Raw genomic sequence first — 21,063 nt, 5'->3', positions numbered from 1 at the left:
TCAATGGAGTGGTTGAGGAAGAGATCTACATTGAGTAGCCTAAGGGTTTTGAGACCTTTAGCAAGGAGACACATGTGTGTAGGCTCAAGAGAGCCATCTATGGTCTCAAGTAGGCACCCCATGCTTAGTACACTCACATAGATTCTTATCTCAATGGATTGGGCTTCACTAAGAGTGAAGCAGATGCCAATCTCTACTACATTATGGTAGATGGAAGTTTGTTCATCTTAGTTCTATATGTGGATGATTTGATACTGACAGGAAGGATATGGTTTTGATGAACTACTTCCTTGGCTTGAAGGTGTGGCAAGGAGATGGAGAGATATTTGTTGGACAGGGGAAGTACACCTCGGAAATCCTTCAGATACTGCATATGTAGGATTGAAAACCCATGGATACTCCTCTAGGTACTACCTGGAGGAAAGAGGATGCTTCTATAGGAGAGGCAGTAGATGGCACTATCTACATACAGTTGGTGGGGCTTGATGTACTTTGTGAACACAAGGTACGATATTTGTTTTGCAGTGAACCAACTTAGTCTGTTCATGGTGGAGCCTTCCAAGATTCACTGGAAAGTAGGAAAACATGTTCTAAGATACCTCAGAGGCACACCAGAGTTTGGTTTATGGTATAGGCATACTAATGGAGTGAAGCTCCAAGGATTCACAGATGCAGACTGGGCAGGGAGTCCCTCAGATAGGAAGAGCACATTGGGAGTTGTATTCAGTGTTGGGTCAGTAGCAGTTTCTTGGTACAACAGGAAACATAAATTTGTAACATTTAGCTCAGCAGAGGCCAAGTATATGGATGCTAGTCAAGCAGCATGTGAGGCTATTTGGAGGAAGATCTTGGTTGGTCTCTTCAGTCAGGGGATGGAGCCTACATTGATCCACTGTGACAATTATATTTGTATAAAACTCTCTGAAAATCTAGTGTTTCATGATAGGTCCAAGCATATAGACATAGGGTACCATCACCTGAGAGATTGTGTGTAGAGGAGGATTGTTATGTTACAGCACATTCCTATAGAGGAGCAGAATGCAGACATTTTGATAAAGGCTTTGTCAAGAGGAAAGTTTGAGTTCCATGGGAGCAGGATTGGGGTTGTTTAAAACCCTTTTCTTTCTAAGAGGGAGTGTTAAATTGTAGCAAGAAAATGATTCATTTGACTTGTGCCTTAATCAAATGAATAAATTCGAATTTCCACTTCAGTAGGATGAGTTGTCAAGTAGTTAGCAAGAGTGACATGGCCAAATCACTCAGTTAAGTCAGTCAATTCAAGTTTGTGGGCTAGAAGTAGAGTTGTGTGCAAGTTGGTGGCTAATATATAGCTATCTAGAGGTGTTATCTTCAGTGAAAGTCAGTTATCTGAGCTCTAATCTAGAATAGAGTCAGTATGAGTTCAGTTGAGTAGTTGTAACTATTGTAAACATAACTAACTATCAATTAAGTAGTCAATTTACTATAAATAGCCCTAGTCATGCATGTAATTCGAATTGCCTAGTGAAGTTGGAGAGAAAACGCATAATGTAATCATTATTGTATACTAATGAGTGTAAAATGTTTGCATGTAGCAGGTGAGCTAATTTCCTCAGGAATTGCGCAAGGAAATAGGAGCTTCCCTATTCTTTAGGAGCAAGAATTGCGCAAGGAAATAGGAGGAAGTAGGAGTCCTATTTTGGCTAAGTATTAGCGAGAGCATACTCAAGAGGAGATCAATATTGCAGTGTAGATTGAGCTTCAAGCATTGAAGTAGTCATTGTAATAGATCATTGTTCTCATCTAATATAATACAAATAGATGAAGGGTTTTCCGAGTTGGTTTCCTCAGTAAAAACTTTGCGCATTGTGATTGAATGATTACATGTGTTTCTACTGTTAGTTTTCCTTCTGCGGAATTTAATAGAAGAAATTTGTGTCTATTAATTTCAGTTTGATTTCATTAGCAACTGCAATTTCTACTGTAATGACTATGGTGAAATGCAATTTCATTATACCAAGTAGTCTCTAAATAATTATAACATGTCATCATTATGACACAAGTAGAGTTTTTGCTACACTCAAATTTTATTCATCTCATTCTTCTTTAAACATTTTTCCTCGTTGCCTTTCATATGTATGCATTAATTACTTAGAGTTGTAACCTACCACTATTGCCACATGGTTAAGCTTTGTCATCTCTAATTATGCCACCTTGTTGTATAATAGATGTAATACTCTTCATTATGACATGCTTTCAATACCTTAATCTTTAATTAGCCATGAATTGCCACTTTTCTAATTATTTATATTTAATCATAAGAGACTACAAAAATTCATTGTTATTAAATGAGGTTAACCAAAATATTTTTTGAAAAAAATCCTTTGAAAAATATATATCGTGATTTGATTATTAATTTTTTTTAAGATTAAAAACATTTGATAGCTATAAAACATATAATTTGTGAAAAAAAAAATCATAATATTGCAACTATTATATTATATTATAATCCAAGAGGTGAAATTTTGTAACCCTACGAAGTCAATATAAGCCAATCAGTGTTGGCCAAGACAAAACTCTATCAATGTACAAGATTGGAGACAAACCACCACTTTCTTTCCGGCAACAAGAAGGAACAGGAGCAACATATGATATATCAAAAAGTAGGTGCAAGATGTGAGAATTTTACGCATCAAGGAGCAGGCGCAAGGTTGTTCTTTAGAAGCATATGCAATGTTGCAATTTCAATAACATGGAGTGTCATTTTTTCATTGAAGTTGACTTAAAGGACAGTTGGTCAGGGTCTCAGCCCTGTCGGGGAAAGCGGGTTGGACTTCAAAACGTCAAAATTGTGACCAAATTGCAGATTGAATTACGAAATAAAATGAAGATAAATATATATGATTCAATTGGAATACCTCCACAAGATCCGAAAGTTATGATTCCTATCTATCAAATATAGATATTAATAATCATGGATTGCTAACATACATATAAACAGTCGTGAATTAATAATCATGGATTGCTAACATACATATAAACAGTCATGATATTTATTAATTGATGGATTTCAACGCACCATCTGTTATTTAACATACATATGACATTATGATTTAATGCCTTAGAATAAAACTAATATTGTTTAACAAATCACATTGTAATTACTAATTAACGGCGGATAGAGTAAATTAAATAGCAGCGCTGTTGGGAATTCCCATGCCAGTAATTCCTCCTTTGTGAGTCAGATCCGAGGTGTTTGGATAAAGCAAAGTATAGGGAACCTTGGCCGGACCAGACCTGTTCTTCAATATTTCTGCATTCAGGTTTCTTTCTGTTATATTCTTCTCTATCTCCTTCAACTTTGTTCCGAAACGTTCAAAAGCCTCTGTCACACGTTTATCATCACTCCATTCACTCGTGGCTCTCTGCCCCAAATATACCTCGTCTGTTGAATGCCTCGACAGGATTTCAAAGAGCGCAATACCACGGGTGGTTTGAAATGGGTTACTTAGAGTTCTAAGGATAGCCAAGTCCGGATTCTCCACCAGCTCTGAGAACTCTTGGGACCCTTCTTCCGGGATTAACCTTCTGCTCATGGTGGGCCGATCAGGCATGTATCCGCCGTAAGGGTATTGCCCGTAATTAACCGCAGCGTGAAGAGCCGAGGCTACCCATATGATTGTTGTTATTACTTTTTCAACTTCTTCCACGTTGTCCATGCTGTACCACCATGTCTCGTCCTTCTTGTCTCCGTGACCAACATTTTTTATTTCGGTCCACCATGCTTGCAGCTCTCTGTCAGATTTCACTGCATCATCATTCTGGTAGTACAGGGACAGGTACTCCTTAACCCATGAAACTATTGCGAACCATATCTCCAATCCATCCACAGCATAAGGGTAGTCTTCGATCATCAGCTTCAGCCCGTAGGGCATTGATGAGTCCACCACTGCCATACCCCTGTCAAATTTTGAGTACATATTAATCAAAATTCAAATGGATGACACAGATCGAGATTAGATTTTAGGCAGTATTGATTATGATTACCTCTTAAGGAGATCTGCAGGCAACCCTTGTTCGTCAAACCTCCAGTCCTTGTACGCTACCGCAGACATCTCCATGCTATACTTTCCAGGAAATACTGTTGTTTCAAGAATGCCTCCACCATTTATAAGAATTTGGCGAGCCAGAGCATTAATGTTCATGGTGTCCCGGAAATGGGGACTCAGTAGCTTATACACGGGATGCATCACACTCAGCTGTCTGTTGGTAGCGATGACAAATGGCTCCGTGACTGCGTGAGTCTTAAGCCTGAAAAAATCCCACCATTACTCAGTTGGGACCCTATATTATATAATGATATTGTAAATACTAAATAGATTCTGAATATATATTCCCAGATTCTGCATGATTTTACCAGTGACTGATAAGCTGATGGTAACCAGAATCATTAACGGCTACGTAGCATTTGGCGAGCTGCCATAGAGCTCCTTGTGCGCCTTCCTCTGCTGGATTAAACACCTTACGAACACTTTCCGGACGTTAATGTGAAGGGGGTAGCCTCAGCTCGATTGCGACTGGTCTTAATGTGCCATCCTTTTTAAGGAACAGAATTGTGCGAGAAGCATATATCTTAGTGGTAGGCAGAGCGTTTATTCGGTTCACATAAGGCATGAAGACATCATGGTGGTCCAGAATGAACAGCCTGTTGTCCTCCATACTCTGAACATACGTCATATCATATAAATTTATAAATACAAAATAATAGTTTCATATACATCTGCCCATAGATAAGAGATATATCATATTAATTTATAAAGACAAAGATAAGAGACATATCATATTAATTTATAAATACAAAAAGGAATAAAGAACTTAGCAATATAAGATTTTTAATAATTTAATATACACATTTACAACGATAAGAGATATATTTTTTTAATTGAAGTTTGACTTAAATAATATTTATATCTTTCGCTCGGTAAGAGAAATATTTTTTTAATTGAAGTTTGACCTAAATAGTTTTTATCTAGTCATGAAGTTAATATATTCATGGTGGTTATCGATCATTGGTTTATATTTTTTTAATTGAAGTTTGCCTTAAATCATTTTTATTTATTATTATTTATTCATAATTTAATTTTAGTTCTTATTTATTATTAATAATTGAATTTTTATTAAATTATATTTTATTAATTATAATATTAATTTATTTATGGGGTTATGGGTTATTGACTTATTGCTTTCATTGCAATATTATGATATAAGAAAAGAAAGTTGAACAAGGTTAATTGTTAAACTTTATAGAGGTGTACATATTTTATTTATTTTTAGATTTGAATTAGTGATATTTTACAAGGCAGAGGGGCTTAATCATTAGGCCTACACAATTGTAAAAAGAGTTTCATTTATGAGAAGTGGCCAAGAAAGGAAAACAAATATATTAGAATCGTTACATTTTGTTGTATTTGGTCCTAGTTAAAGGAACCTCATATTTTGTAATGTTCATAGATGATGCAATTGGGAAGGTTTGGGCCCCACCTCATGAAAAGCAAAAGTGAGGTGCTTGAAATATTTCTAAAAAAACATATTTTGTAATGTTCATAGATGATGCAATTGGGAAGGTTTGGGCCCCACCTCATGAAAAGCAAAAGTGAGGTGCTTGAAATATTTCTAAAAAAACATGTTGTTGAATTGTTCTAGGACAAATAATGGTGGGTAGTATTGATACTAACATATTGTTGAATTGTTTGAGGAAAAAATAATGGTAGAGAGTATTGTTCCATCCAAATGACTTTAAGCATTATTGCAATAGGTTCTGGATAAAGCATGAGAAGATGATACTCCTGAGCAGATCTAGAAAAGATGAATTGCATTATCATGGACATAGTGAGAAGCATCTCAAATTTAAGATTGGAAAAGCATTTTTAGGTAGAACCGGTAAGGATAACTTGTTCCTTATAATCACCCATTATAGCTTTGGATGGTGGCATTCATGAGGAAGACTGGTATAATTATCTTATGCATAATCCTAAAGAACATAGGACCAAGTTAATCTATATAAATAAAGTTTAAAGTGAGGATTTTTAGGGTATTTAGGGTAAACTCGACTCATGCATAGAGTCAATTTACCTAAAGTTTACTAGTTTTGGTAACCTATGGTTTTGTCTATGATATTTTCACATTATGTAGTCTATTTAAAAGCATGATAAATTCATTGTAAATTGTTACTCAGGTCATTATAAAAACATGGTAAAAAATAAAATATATTCTAAAAACTATCAATATATATATATATATATATATATATATATATATATAAATCACTTAAATTGTTTTATATCAATTTTTCATAATTTTTTTTATGTATTTGTAAAAGTAATGTATTTTAATATTTCTATTTTTCATAATTTTATATGTATTTGTAAGATTAATATATTTTAATATTTCTCTTTTGCATAACGATTTTATGTTAAGCTCCTTTATGTTTTCCCAATTGTTGCCTACAATTACGAAAGTAAACTGCAGTCATTTCCTTAACTTTTAGAAACCAACTGCAGTAATTTCCTTAAATTACGGAAATCAACTGCAGTTAATTAATTTCTTTTTGGGAGCTTCTGAAGTGGTCCATTACTCCTTACTCCCTCTGGATTTTTCTACCATGATCTGTGGAACACTTGACACATAGACAACAGAAGCTTGATGGAAGCTTGGATATATATATTTCTGTTTGGTCCCCAAGCTTGCATCTCAATCCCCTTCAGTTTTACACCATCAAGTTGAAGTGGTCCATTACTCCCTCTGGAGTTCTCTACCATGATCTGTGGAACACTTGACACATAGCCAACAGAAGCTTGATGGAAGCTTGGCTATATATATTTCTGTTTGGTCCCCAAGCTTGCATCTCAATCCCCTTCAGTTTTACACCATCAAGTTGAGAGAGCAGAGCTTGGAAGTGCCTTCAGATTTTCTTATCTGCCTGCTTTGGCGTATTCCTCTTAGGCGTGATTTTTCTTGGCTAAAAAAGTTCGTCTTTTCTGTAACATGCATACCCAGATTTGGACGTGACCGGAATAGTTGTCTCACAGGTGGATATGTTTCCTCATTCTCACGAGTGAACAACGATTGCCAGCAAATCAAATGCCAGTGGGCCAACTGTGGGTGTTTCCCTTCATTGACAGCAGCCATGGGTGTTTGAAGAACGTTTGGTGTATTTTACAATTGGTTTAGTAGCAACAAATTCCCCTCTCGCTATTTCTATTTTGACCGCATGGAGAAATTCACAACAAAATAATGTGAAGAGATATTTAGTTTCAAGAGTCTCGGGGAAAGAAATATTTGTTAAACTTCATGAGCAAAGGTTGAAGGTGTACCCAGTGCCAAAACGAGAGGGAGAAACAGTGATAGATTGAGAGCAAGCATCAATGGCTAGAGGTATGTTTTCTTGGGCATCAAGTTTTTTACGATTCTTTACGATAAGTAATTATTCTACATTAAAGAATCATTGTTTAGCTATCATTTGGTATTAGAGCCACTATTTTATTTTTGCCTTGGTGTTTAGCATTAAAATGAGGGTTTTGTGGAGTTTCTTGATTTCGTATGTTTTACTCGATTGTACAATTTGTTTTTACTTAAGTAAAAAGAGGAATATAATGAAATCAATGAGTGGCCTTATAAATAATGAAATTTTTTGACATATAAAGATTTTTCAAAATATACAGGGGAATTCTAGACTCTTCACTAAAACCTAATGCATTACATAACAAATTCCCATTACAAAACCTAATTAGAGTTTTTTAAGAATGTTATGCATGAATATTTTAGTTCTATTTATGCATATTATCATTCTTTTCATATCAAGTGATTTTTTATTTTTTTATTTTTTATTTTTTATTTTTATTTTTATTTTTATTTTTATTTTATTTATTTTTTATTTTTATTTTTTTATGTAAAAAATAATGTTTAGTGATCCATATAATTTTAATTCATTAGAGAATAGCCACAACATCTCAAATTAAATAATATTATATAAGATTGGTTAAGATCAGATAAAGATTATTTGGACATTAATTGTAATTAATTATACTAAATATAATAAATTTTATCCCAGAGGAATTTTTATTATATTTATATAATTAATTAGGATAAAATATTCATAACTTACCCACAAGAATTATGAATTAATAGTTTTATCATAAAGTTCAAATCTAAGATAGAATTTATATCGAATTATAATCATAATATACCCTTTAGAATTAGAATTATGAATTAAGTGAATAATTTGATAAATTCTATCATAAAGAATAATCGAATCTGCTTGAATTGAAAATTTAGCCCACATGCAATTTTTATGTCATTAGATTCAATTTTTAAGCATGGTTTACATTGGTAAAACATGAAATTTTATTTAGGCCCATGTGATCTTTAATTTTATGCAGTTGTACAACTTGCAAATTTCTCTAAAATTCATTGTGATATCCCTGAACTTAAGGGAGATAACTATAAGGTTTGGAAGGAGACAGTTCTACTTCATTTGGGGTGGATGGACAGAGACTATGCTATTAGGAAAGATGAACCACTGGCACTCACTAATACCTGCACTGCAGTGAACATCACGCTTTATGAACGATGGGAGCAATCCAATCGCCTAAGCATGATATTCATTAAGACTAAAATTTCAGCTCGTATTTGTGGTTCCGTTGATCAGCATGAAAAGGTCTGAGACTCGCTAAAGGCCATTGATGATCAATTCGTCACTTCAGACAAGGCACTAGAAATCACCCTAATCATGAAGTTATCATCCCTAAGGCTCACCAATGTGAAAGGTGTGCGCGAGCACATCATGCAAATGAGGGACACTGTGGCTCAATTGAAGAAACTCGAGGTTGAAATATCAAAGTTCTTCCTAGTGCACTACATCCTAAACACCTTTCCGCACCAATACAGACCTTTTCAAAATCTCATACAACACACATATGGATAAATTGTCAATTAATGAACTCATGACCATGTGTGTTCAAGAGGAAGAGAGACTGGTGATGGAACTGGGAGAAAGTGCAATGCTGCCAACGCATGGAAAGGGAAAATCTCAAGCCAATTAGAAAGGGAAAGGTAAAGTACCTCCCCAAGCTGATATCAAGAAGGATTCCAAGTGTTTCTTCTATAAAAAGAAGGGACACATGAAGAAGGAATGCGCCAAATTTCAAAAATGGCTTGCGGACAAAGGTAAATTAATCTCGTTTGTTTGTTATGAATCTAATATAGTTAACGTCAATATTAACAAATGGTGGATTGATTCTGGATCAACAATTCACATTTCGAATTCCTTGCAGGGTTTGTAAAACCTAAGGAAGCCAGTGGGAAATGAGCAAAGCATCTTATCAGGAAACAAGATGGGCTCACATGTGAAAGCTATAGGAACATGTTATTTAACTTTAAGTAGTGGCTTTGTTTTAGAATTAGAAAAGACCTTTTATGTTCCAAGTTTTTCTAGAAACTTGATTTCAGTTTCAAGGCTTGTACCTTTTGGATATTCCTTTAACTTTTCAGAAAAATCCTTCAATCTATTTTATAAATCTGATTGTGTTGGGAATGGTATTTTGTCTAATGGTCTTTACTGTATTAATTTACAAAACAATGTCACTTATGATTCAATGCATGTTCACACTGGCACTAAAAGATGTGTTATTAATGAAGATTCCTCTAAATTATGGCACTGGAGACTAGGTCATATCTCCATAGAAAGAATTAAAAGATTGGTAGATGAAGGGGTACTTAATACTCTGGATTTCACTGATTTTGAGACTTGTGTGGACTGCATAAAGGGAAAGTAGACCAACAAGTCAAAGAAAGGTGCCAATAGGAGTTTGGACGTATTAGAGATCATACATACTGATATATGTAGTCCAGACATGGACTCACATGGTCAGAGATACTTCATCTCCTTTATAGATGATTACTCACGATATATGTATCTCTACATGCTTCATAAAAAGAGCGAAGCATTAGATGCCTTTAAGATCTTTAAGGCTGAAGTAGAGAAAAAATGCGGTAAGCAAATTAAGATCATGAGATCAGATAGAGGTGGAGAATATTATGGTAGATACACAGAAGATGGACAAGCACCTGGGCCATTCACTAAATTTCTTTAAGAGCATGGGATTGTTTCCCAATACACCATGCCTGGTTCACCCGACCAGAATGGTGTAGCAGAAAGAAGAAACCGAACATTATTGGACATGGTGCAGAGTATGCTTAGCAGGTCCAATCTTCCTAAATCCTTGTGGAATGAAGCACTTAAGACAACAGTGTATATCTTAAACCGAGTTCCAACCAAGGCTATTCCTAAAACGCCATTTGAATTATGGAAAGGTTGGAAATCGAGTTTGCGACATATGCGCGATTGGGGATGCCCGTCTGAAGTGAGAATATATAATCCACAAGAGAAGAAGCTGGACCCAAGGATCATTAGTGGGTATTTCATTGGATATGCTAAAAGGTCTAAAGGTTACAGATTTTATTGTCCATCTCACAGCACTAGGATTGTGGAATCAAGAAATGCAAAGTTTCTTGAAAATGACTTGATCAGTGGGAGCGATCAAACCAGGAACATAGTTTTTAAAAAGGATCATTCAGAATCTCAACCTTCCACCTCAAGTGATAGATTCGTTATTGTTCATAGCATCCCTCAAGTACAAACTAGTGTTAAACAACCAATTGTTGAAGTTCCACAAGCTGTTGACAACATTCCAGTATATCAGGTAGTTCAAGAGTTGCCAAGAACTTTTGAACAACAAGTTGAACCACATATTTCTCAGGAAGATGATGGTACAACATTAAGAAGATCTACTAGACCAAAGAGATCAACAATTCCTGATGATTATGTTGTGTATCTGCAAGAATCTGACTACAACATTGGAGCCGAAAATGATCCCGAGTCATTTTCACAAGCCATGAGTTGCAAAGAATCAGAACTATGGTACAATGCCATGAAGGAAGAGATGAATTCTATAAAGAGTAACGAAGTCTGGGATCTTGTTGAGTTGCCTAATGGTGCAAAAGCCATTGGATGTAAATGGGTCTTTAAGACAAAGAAAGACTCATTGGGCAACATTGAGAGATACAAGGCAAGACTTGTTGCTAAGGGATTCACTCAGAAAGAAGGAATCGACTACACGGAGACTTTCTCTCCTGTATCTAAGAAAGATTCCTTGCGCGTTATTATGGCATTAGTAGCCCATTTTGACTTGGAATTGCAACAAATGGATGTGAAAACAACATTTCTTAATGGAGATCTAGAGGAGGAGGTTTACATGAAACAACCTGAAGGATTCCCCTCTAGTGATGGTGAGCAATTGGTTTGCAAGCTCAAGAAGTCATTATACGGTTTAAAACAAGCATCCCGCCAATGGTATTTGAAATTCCATAATGTAATTTCTTCTTTCAGTTTTGTAGAAAACATTATGGATCAATGCATATACCTAAAAGTCAGTGGGAGTAAAATTTGTTTTCTTGCTTTATATGTGGATGACATTTTGCTAGCAACCAATGATAAGGGTTTGCTACATGAGGTAAAACAATTCCTCTCTAAAAATTTCGATATGAAGGATATGGGTGAGGCATCTTATGTCATTGGCATTAAGATCCATAGAGACAGATTTCGAGGCATCTTGGGTTTGTCACTGGAAACCTATATTAATAAAGTTTTAGAGAGATTTTGGATGAAGGATTGTTCACCAAGTGTAGCTCCCATTGTGAAGGGTGATAGGTTCAATTTGAACCAATGCCCGAAGAACGACTTTGAAAGGGAACAAATGAAGAACATTCCATATGCTTTTGCTGTTGGAAGCCTAATGTATGCTCAGGTCTGCACAAGACCTGACATTGCATTTGTTGTGGGAATGTTGGGACGATATCAGAGTGATCCAAGTTTAGACCATTGGAGAGCTGCAAAGAAAGTAATGAGGAACCTTTAAGGAACCAAAAACTACATGTTTATGTATAGACAGATGGACAATTTGGAAGTAATTGGCTACTCAGATTCTGACTTTGCTGGATGTGTTGATTCACGCAAATCAACATCAAGATACATTTTTATGATGGTCGGTGGAGTTGTATCATGGAGGAGTGCCAAGCAGACCTTGATTGCCACTTCCACTATGGAAGCCGAGTTCGTCCACTATTTTGAGACTACTTTACATGGTGTATGGCTTAAGAGTTTCATTTCTGGGCTTAGAATTATGGATTCTATCTCTAAGCCATTAAGAATATATTGCGACAATTCAGCTATTGTTTTTATGGCTAGAAACAACAAAAATGGGAGTCGAAATAAACACATCGATTAAGTATTTAGCTATAAGAGAACGTGTTAAAGAAAAGAAAGTGGTCATTGAGCACGTCAGCACTGAGTTGATGATCGATGATCCTTTGACTAAGGGCATGCCACCGTTTAAATTCAAGGATCATGTAATGAATATGGGACTTGGTTCCATTACGTAGTTTCCCATTGTATGGACAATGATATTTTAATGAAATTCTTAATTATTGTGATGTTTTTCTCATATTTATGTGCACCTTAATTTGATTTGAGAAAATTCATCTGTGTAGGACCATGAATAAACATAAGGTTTATTCATTAAGAAATTGTTGCCACATTAATTATAATAAGAATAAATACATAGTAATACATGGAAGATAATACTTGTCATTAGAGGACTTATCGCCATGATTCATGTATCTATTACTTAATACAGATTATCAATGGGTTTTAAGATGAGACATTAAAATTGGAAGTATGGACCAAGTGGGGGAATGTTAAGTTCCTTTATGTTTTCCCAACTGCTGCCTACAATTACAAAAATAAACTGCAGTCATTTCCTTAATTTCTGGAAATCAACTGCAGTAATTTCCTTAAATTAAGGAAATCAACTGCAGTTAATTAATTTCTTGTTGGGAACTTCTGAAGTGGTCCATTACTCCCTCTAGAGTTCTCTACCATGATCTCTGGAACACTTGACACATAGCCAACAGAAACTTGATGGAAGCTTGGCTATATATATTTATGTTTGGTCCCCAAGCTTGCATCTCAATCCCCTTTAGTTTTACACCATCAAGTTGAGAGAGCAGAGCTTCGAGGTGCCTTCAGATTTTCTTATCTGCCTGCTTTGGCGTGATTTCTAATGCCGTTCTTCGCTGAAAAAGTTCATCTTTTCTGCAACATGCATACCCAGATTTGGACTATGTAGGGTCTGTCCGACGCGTGACCGGAATAGCTGTTTCACAAGTGGATATGTTTTCTCATTCTCACCAGTGAATGGTGATTGCCGGTAAATCAAATGCCAGTGGGCCAACTGTGGGTGTTTCCCTTCATTGTCGGCACCTATGGGTGTTTGAAGAACATTTGGTGTATTTTACAATTGGTTTAGAAGCAACAAATCCCCCTCTCGCTATTTCTATTTTGAGCGCATAGAAAAATTCGCAGCCAGATAAATGTGAAGAGATATTTAGTTTCAAGAGTCTAGCGGAAAGAAATATTTGTTAAACTTCATGAGCAAAGGTTGAAGGTGTACCCAGTGCCAAAACGAGAGGAAGAAACAGTGACAAATTGAGAGCAAGCATCAATGGCTGGTAGTATGTTTTCTTGGACATCAAATTTTTTACGATTCTTTACGATAAGTAATTATTCTACATTAAATAATCATTGTTTAGCTATCATTTTAAAGTTTTTATTAATCTAAATACAGAAGTGACGATATATAAAATGTTTTGTGGGTGGAAAAGCTTCCTATTGATTTATCAATTGATAGGTGAAGTGGCTAGGAATCTGTATATATTAATATTTGTAATTTATATGGATGTTTCACTGACTTATCAAAGTATCATTTATCTAAATATTATATATTTTTTAATCGTAAATAGTTACTCCATTGAAATATGGCATCTTCATCCGACGGTGCTGTAAATTTGTTACCATTCTGCATGCGATGAATTTCATTTATATTTCTTATAATTATTATATTTTTTTAAATCCACCATAGTTACTGCATTGAAATATGGCATCTTTAATGTACTGTACTGTAAATATTTGTTACGATTCTGGATGCAATGAATTTTATTTACAGAATTACATAAGTAGTATCAGATTAAGTGGGCCTAATGGTTAAGAGCATGTGTTTCCTCCTAAGAGGTCACAGGTTCAAAACTAGAGGGGGTAAAGTATGTATGCCTTCGTAGACTTAGCAGTCAAATCGCTGGGCGGAGGTGGGTCCCTTGTCCCATAAACAAGGGGGTCTCATACACCAATTTGGTGTCTGGCTTGGCTGTGACATTAAAAATGGATATTATATTATTATTATTATTATAAGAAACAAGTATACGGTTGGATGATACCTGCTCTACTGTTAGCCCATCGAGATTCTTTTGTATATGTGAAGCCGTAATAGAACTGATCTGAGGACCATATATCTCTGGGTCCAGTTTACTTCTCGGAGGAAAACTCTGTCAATTCAATCATTCATAACATGAAAACAATGTGAAGTTAGCATAACTAAAATATCAAACGAGGTTCTGTATATTGATAATGGCAGGGAGGGGCCAGCTCTTTGCTAATTACTTGAAGTCTCTGTATAACAACAGGATCGACACCGGCCAGCATCTGGCGCGCAAACTCTTCGTCTGTCCTCCACGCAAATTCGTCAGCTGTGTCCATTCATTCCATAATTTGTATCAATTTCAATTAAAATCAGGTCGATTAAATTTAATGCAGAATAAGAACATGAAGGGATCAGTTTAGAAGAAAAGTACTGACTGGAAATAACTTGAGGAAGCGGATACTTGAGCAACTTTTCGCCGTCTGTTGTGAGGAACTCCTTGATGAGCTCAAGAGGGATGAGACTCGTGATAGCGTCCAGAATTGGGTTGTCGGGCAGCTTTATCCCATCGGAGTAGAGCTTTATAATGTCTTCAAAGGAATCGAATTCGTTCGGGGTTGGATCGAACAGAGATTGGAGCTCTGGTATCAGGAATTGGACGACTGACTTGAGGGCATACGCCAAGAAATCAGACATTTTCAGATGCCCAAAACGTTCATCTCTGGGAACGTAGATGTCAAGGCTCATGTCCAATGGCAATCTGCTTTCGGTAGCGGGCTCTGTAATGCCAAAAATCAACGAATGCCACACAATTGAGTGGGAAAATAAGGATTGTGTTGTTTTATAGATCGGCACTACAAATGCACTAACCTGTTTTTGTAGGAGGGCGGCCCGTTCTGCCCCTCCGCGGGTATGGGAACTGTTGAGACCCTCCCAGTACTGGTCGGCTGAGCTCCACACTCTTGTCTGGGTCTCCGAGATCATTGTAGAAATCGTAGTCATACACTCTGTCCTTCTCCTTCCTCTCAGTCTCTGCCATTCCATCGTATTCGCCTCTCAGGCTGATCAGGTCCTCATTCCTCAGTTTTATGAGCGCGGGAGGACAATTCGAAGGGAGATAGCTCTGCATATTACAGTAAAACACGGTTAGTAGCACATAATTTCGTCAGTTCCATTCAAGACATTGTACTCGATCTCAGAGATGTGATCAATGTAAGGTTAGTTTGTTTACACAACCCATGCTTTTGTTCAGGCTATTCATCTCTAATGTATCTTATTAAAGGTAAAAGGATGCTAGGTTAATTTTGGTGAGTGATTTTATAAGTAGGCAAAAGGTAAAAGGATTTTATGTTGATTTTGTAAGTGTTTTTAAATAGGTAATATTTTACATGAAAATTATTGACAAAATCATAAGTTCTTAGACACCAGATCTAGACCTACCATTAGATTTCAACATAAATATCATTAACAAAACCATGAATTCTTATACATCTAGACTTTTAAAACCCGATCAAATTTACCTAAACCACTCTAAGGAATTACACATAACACTACATATCTAATCTACACATAACACTACATACCCGATTAGAGAAAAAGATACGGCCTCTATTGTCTGTAGAGGCGGGATACACCCACGAGTTGCAGTCGAAATGGACGTTGCCATGATGGGGAACTTCAAGCGTGAGTGAGTTGAGGAAGAACTCATCATGATGCGAATTAGTGATGAAGACAGCTCCAGGGGGTCCGAAGTCGGAGTCCCAATCAAAATCGATACTATACGTAGTCTGGCCTGTAACGAGTCTTTCAGGGGTAGAAATCCAGTTTTGTAGAAGCGCTTTCTCGCCAAACTTTCCATTTCCACTGCCTGCAGATGAATTTTCGAACAGCTTACATATTAAATTATAGAAAAATGGGTGAATCAAAAGGAAAAAGCAGCTTGAGGATTGAATCTATATGAAGGGAAAGCAGCACCCACTGGAATCGATTTGAGATGTGCTGACGAGCTGGAATGAAACTCCCTTCCCAATCAGCTCGCTAAGATCGTCTAGGATGTCTGCACCGAAATCGCTAAAATCTAAAACATTTTTCTTTTGTAGCACCACAAACCCTTTAATTTTCTTTTGCTGTCCAGACGTAGACTTGTGATGGGGGCCAAAGTGAAAGACCTCTGCAAGTTTATCCATGATGGATGAATGAATTGAAATATTGCAGCAAGTACCCTAGTTACTGGAAGAATCTCAAGGGGGGTATAATTGTAATGATAGTTTCTGCCGAGGAAGAGATGCAACAGAAAGATATGATGGTACTGCTAAAAGGAAGAAGCCAAGATCCATTTTATACTGTATTGTACGGGGCGACTCTTATATCCAACCCTATAACAAAGTTAATGACGCTTGCCATGACCGATCGATACCCTAATATGCGCGCGGTATGACTAGGGAAAAAAACGATGAGCCATGTCAGGCCGCATTAGGGTTGGAAATAGCATTTCCCCTCGTACGCGCGGGGTATGACTAGCGAGCGAAAAAAACGATCGGCCATGTCAGGCTGTCAGGCCGCATTAGGGTTGGAAATAGCATTTCCCGTCGTACGCGGAATGCTGACGCTCTGCGATATATCTTGGACACCTACCTAGTACCTACTCGACGTGGTCTCAATAACTTTTATGCCATATGCAGGACAAGTTCAAAGGGTTACAGTTTCCTTGTGAAACGGTTTAGGACTTTTATGCCATCTGCATGACAAGTTCAAAGGGTTAAAAGTGACAAGTTCGAAGGGTTACGCCTCGTAGTGCGGTAGTAAATGTTGAGTGCAGCAATAGATGTTGGGATCAGTCACGTAAGGGCAGGTTTCCATGATTTTGCCAGATAATTGCTGAGATTGCGAAAGGCTGCACTCGTTACAGATTTGAATTGATATGTTGGTTGATGTTTCTATGGTATCCATGGACTGTTAGGTGGCCTTCGCGTATCGCGGTCAGAATCTTGTGAAGTCATTCATATTCAATGCACGGACGCAGCGTCTACCCAATGAGGCAGACGTGTATCGATGGAAGGGTTTCAGTAGAGTGTAAGGTTGCTCCACGTAAAGATAGAATTCAACAAAAAGTTATAGTTAATTTTTTAGGGAGTTGTCTATAATGCAATTTTTTGGAGATTCTGGTGATGGAATCCAGCGGAAGAAATTGAGGTTAAATCTTGATTTGTTGTAGTTAAAATGGTTTTTTAACTGCATATTTGGATTCAGCGCCCTGAAAAACCCCTGGGACCCTTTGATTGTGCAGAAACTAGCTATCGAACTTGCGATTCCAATAAAATTCTGCCGGATTTTGACCAGAAAAAACCATCAGAAAGGCTTCCAAAAAGTAGCATTATAGACAACTGCATTTTTTAGTGTGTAAAGGTGAGTGCATTCCTGAAACTTCGTTTAAGTCACGTGTGTATATATCTCACTTTTAACGTGAGATATATTAAATGACTGGTACCAACTTGAAGTCCGTTCTGTTTTTGATCGCTTATCCACGTGGAAAGATACATATTTATGGAGTTGTATATACTGTGACTTTTTGGAGATTCGGTGACAGAATCCCGCGGAAGAAATTGAGGTTAAATCTTGATTTGTTGGAGTTAAAATGGTTTTTTTAATGCATATTTGGATTCAGCACCCTGAAAAACCCCTGGGACGTTTTGATTGTGCAGAAACTAGCTATCAAACTTGTGATTGCTGCTGGATTTTGACCCGAAAAACCCACCGGAAAGGCTTCCAAAAAGTCGCATTATAGACAACTGCCATATTTATTTCCATTCCAAGATTATCCACACAGGAAGATACGCATTTATTTCCATTCCAGTTTTGAGCACGTAAAGTTGTTGGATGATTGGATTTACTTTAATTGTCTCAAAATTTCTCATCCGAATTAGGCAAAAAAAATATTTGGCAAGAAATATTTTCACTCTAAGGATATTCAAAATTTTGAAGTTTCAGAGTTGTAATTTAAATTTTCACTTGAAATTTTGGAGTGTTTGAATATATAAATAGATTTAGCTAGGGATACTCAAAATCTTAATGCTTCACAGCTGTAATTTAGATTTCCAAAAACTTTGCCCTTTAACATTACACATTATTTATTACCACTGACTCTTTGTTAAGTGCATGTTTTTTTAATTATTTTATTTTGTTCAAAATTTAGTACTAATTTTTAAGAATAAATTTAAACCTATTTATTTAACAAAATTTAAATGTATAACTAGCATAGAGCCATCTTAAGTATGGATCTAACATTAGTTGAGAGGGATCAAATTTTTTCACTTGTAAACTTATTTAGAGTGCAAAATATAATGTATTATTTTTCAATATTTAAATTGTATTTTTGAATACTAAATAGAGTATATATAGGACCAAATAAATGTTTTAACAATAAAACTTAATTTACCAATATATATATAATTAGCATTAAAATATTTTATTAACAATTCTTTTCTATATATAAATTATATGAAGATTATATGAATATAAATTAGTTAACATAGATTTTCAAATAATTTATTTAAATATTTTTGAAAAGTATAGGATTTAAACATCTTATTTACACAATTTTTTCACTTCCGATTATTTTACAACATTTTCATTTTTATTATTATAATTTACATTATTTTTCAATTTAGAACATAATTTTTAATTTTATTTTTTATTTTAAAGGAGAACAGACCCACCAACAACTTTACACATCCCCTTATACTACCCTTACATATCCCCTTATACTAAATTATAGAATAAAACTCTAAACTCAATAATTTTTCAAAACACTAAATTTATTTATATATTTAAAAAACATCTTAAATTATAAAAAATTACAATAAACCAATTAGGCAAAAACAAAACATTTATTTATAAATTTAACTTAACCTTTAAAATTTTTAAAAATAAACTCATGCGCCTGTAAAATATACTTCACCTTTCAAAATAAAGTCATGCTCCTGTACCATGTACTGTGTTTGTGTTTGGTTAAAACTTAAATGAACAATATTCGGCCCCACTGTTTTCCCAGCCCAGGACTATTTTCTATAACTTCGCCCCCATCGTCTTCCCAGACTGTTCCCATAACTTTGCCCCACCGTCTTTCCAACCAGAAAGTCTAGCTAAAGATTACTTTGTCCCCACCGTCTTTCCAACCAGACAATACTTCTTTATCTATTAACTGATCAATAATGGTTCCTTGCATTTCTCAACAAGACACGTCTTTGCCTTAGAGAATCAATAGTTGCTATTCATTTTCCAAACTAAACGTTTCTCCCAATACTTTCACCAATTTTAAAGCTATCATCTCCCAATACTTTCACCAATTTTAAAGATATCATCTTCCAAAAAAAACCATTCAAAACAAAACACTACGTCATGCTTTCACCCACCGAAGGAAATTTCTCACTTTTTCTTTGAAACATTTCATACTTTCATTTCCATCTTACCAAAATCCTCTTTCCACATCTTTATCTCCATATCTTCACCAACTTTAACATTTAATATTAATTTCTCTATTTCCTTAATCAAATACATTTCTCCATATCTTCACCAACTTTAAAATCCAATATTAATTTCTCTATTTTTCTAATCAAAATATTTTTCTTAATACCTTCATCAATTTCAAACTTTTTCCCTCCCTACACCAACTTCAAATTTTATTTTCATTTTCCTACCAAAATACTTCTTTATACTTCATTTACTAATATAAAGGATTAATATTACCCCTCCCTTTTCCAAAATAGCTAAGTCACATGACACAAAAACACAAACGCAAAAGACAAGAAAATACAAATATCCGACAAGCGACTTAGTGTCTCCGAAGAACATAACACAGAGGGCGCATATATTACATATTGAAAAATATAATATGTATTTAAAAATATAACAAATTAATCAATTACACATATAATATGAAATATAAAACATTTAAATAATGATAATATAAATTTAATCATATAACTAATGCATATAACCAAAATAACATTGAATGCAATCTATTTCTGAACTAAAAATACATCAACAAAGAGAGCTTAAATGACTTGTACACTAAAATAAAGCCATACTACAACAAATAACTAGTTCTATATATCATCAAAATCATTATTTATATTGGGATTCTCATCATTAATATCACCCTTTAAGCATTAAAATAAAATAGAAAAATCTTAGCATATCAAATTGAAATTCTATTTGAGTGATGGGTGCATTTTTATTAGGTCGTGACACAAGAGTTCAACAAATAATGCCACCAACATCAAGGCACATAGAGGGCTTAATCATCTTAATTAAATGTTAGTCCCATACCCTCATACATGGCAACTCCAATGGGAACATTGCAAACCCCCAATCCTAAAATCTTGAAAATTATAAAGTCTATCTTGAAAATTGTTAAATCTATTGAATTTTGAGTGGGATCTAAAATTCTATTTTCTCCATATAAAATCTAATGATAATGTTAATGGTAATTAATGGTAGTATTAAAAAAATAAGTAAAGTGACATTCTTCTTTAAGGAGAATGTCACTTTGATTTTAAGAATTTTAAATTGCATAGCAATAGTAATACTTGGATAAATCCACTTCCCAACACTTGGAATCCCTTCTAAAATTGCTTAATTTCCCTTAGCTTCATTCCAAATCCTTTGAGATCTCTAAAACTATGACTAAGTTGCATGAGAATAAGGCAATAAATGA

The 21,063-nt window shown here is 35.3% G+C and overlaps 2 protein-coding genes across 2 annotated transcripts; both read right to left on the bottom strand.

Annotated features, from left to right (window-relative positions):
- Positions 1 to 3,010: 3,010 nt before the first annotated feature.
- On the bottom strand, positions 3,011 to 16,646 carry LOC149153675 (linoleate 9S-lipoxygenase 1-like). Its single transcript, XM_089438917.1, has 9 exons — positions 16,327 to 16,646; positions 15,932 to 16,215; positions 15,219 to 15,471; positions 14,786 to 15,127; positions 14,591 to 14,676; positions 14,368 to 14,475; positions 4,397 to 4,701; positions 4,027 to 4,290; positions 3,011 to 3,939 (listed from the first exon to the last, which is right to left on the bottom strand). Exons 1-7 carry the CDS (start codon positions 16,532 to 16,534, stop codon positions 4,522 to 4,524), a joined length of 1,461 nt encoding a protein of 486 aa, XP_089295043.1. The 5' UTR covers positions 16,535 to 16,646; the 3' UTR covers positions 3,011 to 3,939; positions 4,027 to 4,290; positions 4,397 to 4,521.
- Positions 3,168 to 4,184, bottom strand: LOC149153676 (linoleate 9S-lipoxygenase A-like). The gene is made up of 2 exons (XM_089443893.1): positions 4,027 to 4,184; positions 3,168 to 3,939 (listed from the first exon to the last, which is right to left on the bottom strand). Exons 1-2 carry the CDS (start codon positions 4,182 to 4,184, stop codon positions 3,168 to 3,170), a joined length of 930 nt encoding a protein of 309 aa, XP_089300019.1.
- Positions 16,647 to 21,063: the final 4,417 nt, after the last annotated feature.

Source organism: Pinus tabuliformis, chromosome 9, assembly GCF_031772625.1.
Source record: "Pinus tabuliformis cultivar Carrire ecotype Pingquan chromosome 9, CPIR1, whole genome shotgun sequence".
In the NCBI taxonomy this organism is placed as follows: domain Eukaryota; kingdom Viridiplantae; phylum Streptophyta; class Pinopsida; order Pinales; family Pinaceae; genus Pinus; species Pinus tabuliformis.
The sequence above is the reverse complement of the archived record's forward strand: the minus strand, read 5'-3'. Positions and strand labels throughout refer to the sequence as shown.

Bases quoted from the DNA above. Each gene is read 5' to 3' on its own strand.
- LOC149153676 (XM_089443893.1), bottom strand. From the start codon at position 4,184: ATGAACATTAATGCTCTGGCTCGCCAAATTCTTATAAATGGTGGAGGC. The intron at 3,940-4,026 runs GTAATCATAATC...AAAATTTGACAG, and splicing joins CCTGCAGATCTCCTTAAGAG to GGGTATGGCAGTGGTGGACT.
- LOC149153675 (XM_089438917.1), bottom strand. From the start codon at position 16,534: ATGGATAAACTTGCAGAGGTCTTTCACTTTGGCCCCCATCACAAGTCT. The intron at 16,216-16,326 runs GTGGGTGCTGCT...ATTCATCTGCAG, and splicing joins CACATCTCAAATCGATTCCA to GCAGTGGAAATGGAAAGTTT. The intron at 15,128-15,218 runs GTTAGTGCATTT...TTGGCATTACAG, and splicing joins CCGCCCTCCTACAAAAACAG to AGCCCGCTACCGAAAGCAGA.